The sequence below is a fragment of the Larimichthys crocea genome, chromosome II (genome assembly GCF_000972845.2).
Source record: "Larimichthys crocea isolate SSNF chromosome II, L_crocea_2.0, whole genome shotgun sequence".
NCBI classification, from domain to species: domain Eukaryota; kingdom Metazoa; phylum Chordata; class Actinopteri; family Sciaenidae; genus Larimichthys; species Larimichthys crocea.
In genome coordinates, this window is record NC_040012.1 from 4,676,826 (window position 1) to 4,682,808 (window position 5,983).

Consider the following 5,983-nt stretch of genomic DNA (forward strand, 5'->3'; position numbering starts at 1 on the left):
CTTTCTTTTTTCTTTTCTTTCTTTCTTTCTTTCTTTCTTCTTTTCTTTTCCTTTCTTTCTTAGTTTCTTTCTTTCTTTCTTCTTTTCTTTTCTTTCTTTCTTTCTTTCCTCCGTTGTAAAATATATATTCCTCTGATGACGTCACACACTGACCTTCTGATAACAACATCCGGTGACGTCACCTCCGCCCGTTACATGTCCAACATGGCGCTGCTTCTAAGGTCAGTCCCTCCTCACTGTTTGGACTCGGGTTTGAGGCTTTGGGTCGGTTTTTAAGGGGGTTTTCATGTCCGGTGGGCTCGTTTACAGCACGGTGAAGTTAACGTGAGGACTGTCGGACCGGCTGCAGTTTGTTATCTCTGTTTATTCAGTTTATTTAACGGGAATCTGCCGCGACACGGAGCTAGCTGCCGTTAGCTCGCAGGCTAACGGAGTGAACTTTGACTCCGAACAGGACAGTTTAATAAAGACAGGTTTATTAAAGACAGACTTATTTATTCAGGTGTATCAGCCGCTGTTAGGTCTGTAGGTCTCTCAGCTGGTTTAGCTTTGAGCTACCTGACAGGTCCTCAGAGGAAAGTTTGTCCAGCTCTGACCTCAGACCAGCTGATCGAACCTGAGCTGATCGAACCTGAGCTGATCAAACCTGAGCTGATCACTGGACCTGCGTGTTTAGTCAGCTGTTCTGATCCTGGTCTGTTCATCTGAGACACCATCACATTGGCTTTGCTAGAAAACAAACTGTCTCTGTCTAGATTAGATTAGATTAGATTAAATTTACTTTATTCATGCCACCACAGAGAAATGTACTTGTTACAGCAGCAGAGGAAACTGTAGCACACACTACAGAATTAGAAAAAATAAACAAACACAATAAACAGACAGAAATATCTATAACCTACAATAAACAGGAAAAACAATCGACCTTCAAAACAGACAAGTACTGAGGATGAAAGTGGCATGATATATAAAAAGAGTATTGTAATGTAAAGTTACCATGATACAAATAATAAATATTATTGCAGGAGTCAGAACGGCTCGATTTAGAGTCAGTACGTTTATTTTCATAGGTAGAGCCATGTGTTCTTCCTTCTTAGAGTTTATTGTATTTATATTGTTTTACCTCATGCCTGTGTTATACTGTGTGTCTGTTCTGTGTTGTGACTTGTAATGCTGCTGCAACAAAAGAACTTCCCCTCGTGGATCAATAAAGTGTCTATCAGTCAGATTTAGTTATATCTTTATATGTTTTATATCTGCACTTAAAACCCACCTGTTTAAAAACAGCTTTTTCCATCTGAGTCACTTGCATTGGCCTATTTTAACCTGTTTTTAATGTATTCTTGTAATTTAAAATACTTTTATGTTTTTTTTGTTTGCTGCTGTCTACTCTCATTCATTGTAAGGTGTCCTTGGGTGACAGAAAGGCGCCTGTGAAATAAAATGTCTTACTCTTGCAATAATATTTTATTTGTATCACGGTCACTTAACATTACAATACTCTGTTATATATCATGCCCCTTTATCCTCAGCACTTGTCTGTTTTTGAAGGTTGATTGTTTTTCCTATTTTGTAGGTTATAGATATTTCTGTTCTGTTTATGTGTGTGTTTGGTTTTTCAAGTCGGTTAGTGTGTGCTACACTTCCCTGCGCTGCTGACAAGTAAATAAGTATATCTAATCTAATCTAATTTAATCTAATCTAATCCAGACAGAGACCACAATGAGTCTAACTCTTGTTTTTCTAGCAAAGTCAATGTGATCAGAACAGCTGACTAAACACGCAGGTTCAGTGATCAGCTCAGGTTCGATCAGCTCAGGTTCGATCAGCTCAGGTTTGATCAGCTGGTCTGGGGTCAGATCTGGACAAACTCTTTCCTCTGATCTGTCAGTTAGCTCAAAGCTAAACCAGCTGAGAGACCTACAAACAAACAGCGGCTGATACACCTGAATAAATAAGTCTGTCTTTATTTAACCTGTCTTTATTTAACCTGTCTTTAATAACCTGTCCTTTTTGTCTTTTCTGACACTCAGAGTCAAAGTTCACTCCGTTAGCCTGCGAGCTAACAGCAGCTACTCCGTGTCGCGGCACATTCCCGTTAAATAAATGAATAAAACAAAGATAACAGACTGCAGCCGCTCCGACAGTCCTCACGTTAACTTCACCGTGCTGTAAACGAGTCTACCGGACATGATAACCCCTTAAAAAACCGACCCAAAGCCTCAAACCCGAGTCCAAACGTGAGGAGGGACTGACCTTAGAAGCAGCGCCATGTTGGACATGTAACGGGGCGGAGGTGACGTCACCGGATGTTGTTATGCAGAAGGTCAGTGTGACTCATCCAGAGGATATATTTTACAACGGGGAAAGAAAGAAAGAAAGAAAGAAAGAAAGAAAGAAAGAAAGAAAGAAAAAAGAAAGAAAGAAAGAAAGAAGAAAGAAAGAAAGAAAGAACAAAAAGAAAGAAAGAAAAGGAAAAGAAGAAAGAAAGAAAGAAATGAAAAGAAGAACGAAAGAAAAGAAGAAAGACGAAAGAAAGAAAAGAAAGAAAAGAAATAAGAAGAAAGAAAAGAAAGAAACGAAAGAAAGAAGAAAGAAAAGAAAACTAAGAAAGAAGAAAGAAAAGAAAATAAGAAGAAAGAAAGAAAGAAAGAAGACAGAAAGAAAGAAAGAAAGAAAGAAAGAAAGAAAGAAAGAAAGAAAAGTTTCCCACTGTAATAAATAAGTATAAATAATGCAGATTTTTAATACATAAAATATCCAAATAAAATGTGAGCTGCTGTTAATCATGGATAAAGAAATGTGTTTATTAATTCATTCAGTGGGACCTGTTACAGTCTTAAACATGAACCATTACCTTTGATGTTACTGCACCAATTCAAACATATTCACCAATAACAAACACTACCAAAGCAAAAAACACACAATACAAAGTTACACACCATAGCACATAACACACACCCACAGTGTCAGTGCTGCAGAGCTGAGACTTTTTCCTTTGGTTTGAAATGTACTGATGGAGCTGCACTCTTTATATCGTCACTGGAGTTGTGGATTTCACAGAGAAGGCTGATCGCCCAATGCAGAGCGACGAAATGCTACGGTACATCGGTCAGAGGATATTCTAGAGGATCTAATAGAGCTGACTGAGCGAGTATACACCAAAGTCACGTAGTGTGAGGACGGCCAAACCATTTCAAATGTTATAAGCAAGGCACAAATTTGAAAATAATCTAAAATTCTCAAAGCTCCATACCCTACAGTGATGGAAATGCATTGGCGTTTTGGCTTTTTGTACTAGTAGTGGTTACATTTGTATTGCTTTGCGTTAGTTTAGAGCTGTTTATTAATTTTTAGAGAAATTATCACACCACAACACATATACGTGTGCAAAACATAACAATCACAGTAAGGCTCATCTTCAGTAAGGTAAACATGACAGGACAGTAGAATGAGTAAAATATAAGTCATACTTACATACTCATTTGTTGATGGTTGACATACAAGGGGAGCATGCCTCCAATTCTTCTTTCCCCTCCAAGAAACACAACTTGCTTAAGTTATTAGTATTGATTATTCAGCAGATAGTTTCATAACCAAGTTATTTTAAAATGCAAAGATGTCCAACATGTGCTGGTTCTACCATCTCAGTCTCCTGAGGTCAAAGGAAATAATAAGACCTCTATCGATATTTACATTTAGTCATTTAGCTGACACTTTTATCCAAAGCGACTCAAGAAGGGAAAAAATCACGGTACAGTTCGTTAAGAAAGCATTGTGCAGCAATACGTGCTGTGACATCTTAAAGGATTATATTTAGCATGTATAGTGTTGGGGTATTCTTGGAGAGAAGGTACTCACTGAAAAGCTGGAGGTCTCAGGAGTTTGTTTTTAAAAGTAGAGAGGGACGCCCCTGCTCTGGTAAGGAACTGGTCGTGCGGGGGACGAGAAAAGTTTGGATTGCCATGAACAAACAGGCGGGAGAGCCAGGCGTCGTTCATTGGAGGAGCGCAATGGTCGTGAGGTAACATATACCTGTATAAGGGTGTTAGGTAGGTAGGTGCAGTACCGGAGACAACTTTGTAGGCAACATTAGCGATTTGAATTTAATGCAGTGGAGCTCGATGAGCCGCGGGCGTACCATGTGGCCTGATATTGACAATAATTGGTGGTTGACAGCCCTAGTTGAGTTGAGTTCATCTATGAAAACCAAGCCCATAAATATCTATAAAGGATTGCAAAAATGAAATGATGCGACACAGTGGCAAAATAATTACGAGGAAACAACACACACAGGGTCTGACAGAATGAGAAAAAGTAGTGATGAAAGGTTGATTAGACATAATCTAAACTATTAAACTGCACCACCAACCTAAAAGACCCCAAGAGAAAAGTCATAAACTCAAAGACTGAACCAACAATCTTTTAGTATCCTGCACACTTTAAGCAACAATAAAATGTTGGACGCTGAGAAAATTTTAAGCTCCTTATAAACATGTGGGAAAAATCAATGCATACAACAGGTATTTTAAGTATTGCAAAGAGCCAAACACCACACACACATCTACATACACACTCAGACAGACAGCAAACAGGTAGTAAGGTTAATGATGCCCAGAAGCAGCCCCAGACTGGGCTCCCAATGGTGTGTTCCGATATTAATGTTTGCATAAAGTATTAGAAGAGACCATGTAGCACTCACCTAGACAAGGTTTAGGTTAACTATATGGAGTTGAAACCTCTTTAGTTTTTAGAATAGTTCTGACACTCCCTTTGATTTTTTATATTTAAAGAATTTCTTTTTTAATATATATACCTTCAGCAAATAGCTGAAATGAGAAACTTGGTGGAAATTCTTTTGCTGCCGGCTGATTTTTCCCTTGACTTTTTCGACAGTAAGGTACGAGAGTCCAGTGAGTAGAAGACATGAGGACATGCATAATGGATGATGACTCAAGGAAGGTAATGAGCACAGGAAGAGCCGATGCACCGGATTTTTTTTTAGGGTTTAAAAATCAGATATGTCATATATCGAGATGGTTTGATGAGAATACTGAAGAATGGACCGACATATGTCATCACGAACGGTCTTGTATATTTGAAAGACAACTTCATTCTGGTGAACAAACCATGTAACGGCAGAAGTTTCCAAATTATTTCAGTCTTGAGCAATGTCAGTACGAGATAATTTGTTATTTGTACTCATCGGCTGACTGCTGTGTTACAGTTTTTTAAGTGAATTGTTACACATGTGGCACACGGCAGGTCTAAAGGTATTTGACCGTAGGTTGGTAACAGATGATGTTTTTATTTTGAAAGGTAAACTATGGGAAATCATGAATTGGCATATTCAATGTTAAGTTTTTTGGCCTTTAGAAAGTTTTTTAAAGTGACAGAACAAAAGATTCAAAGAGCCCTTCAGTACAATGAAGCACCACATCTACACAACTGGTTATATCAACAGATATAACAAAAACCACATCATCATTTTCAGTTTCTTCCTATCTTTGCTCAGTGTAATTCTTCTTTTTGTACATCTTTGTACATTTATGGCTACAGAGTTTCTCTATGTAATCTCCAAAACTCAAAACTAATATTTAGTTTATAATATTTAGTTTATGATAATAGTTATTGGGAATTATTTTGGCTACGATAATCAAAAATCTGATATGCGACAGCACCTACTGTGTTAATAAACTAATACCAACTTATATATATATATATATATATATATAATTATATATATATATATTATATATATATATCTGCTGTGTTTGTTAATCTGGTAGCACTGTGGTAGCATTAACTGATGCACTCACTGTTACATACAAAGCCAAATCTGGTTTGAATTTGCAGCCAATAAGGCTGTGGTGTGATTAAAAATGCATGACAATGTTTAACTTCAATGGGGGTAATTAGTGGTAAAAATATGTGGTTTGGAAAATATTCATTATCATTGTTGTTGCTACATATTAAAAAACTG

The 5,983-nt window shown here is 37.5% G+C and overlaps 1 protein-coding gene across 1 annotated transcript in view; it reads left to right on the forward strand.

Annotated features, from left to right (window-relative positions):
• The first annotated feature begins 112 nt into the window (after positions 1–112).
• sdhc (succinate dehydrogenase complex, subunit C, integral membrane protein) overlaps positions 113–5,983 on the forward strand; it is a 9,218-nt gene continuing 3,347 nt past the window's right edge. Inside the window, exon 1 of the mRNA XM_027287685.1 lies at positions 113–221. Coding sequence (XP_027143486.1) covers positions 136–221 — 86 coding nt within the window. The 5' untranslated portion in view covers positions 113–135. The remainder of the gene's footprint in view (positions 222–5,983) is intronic.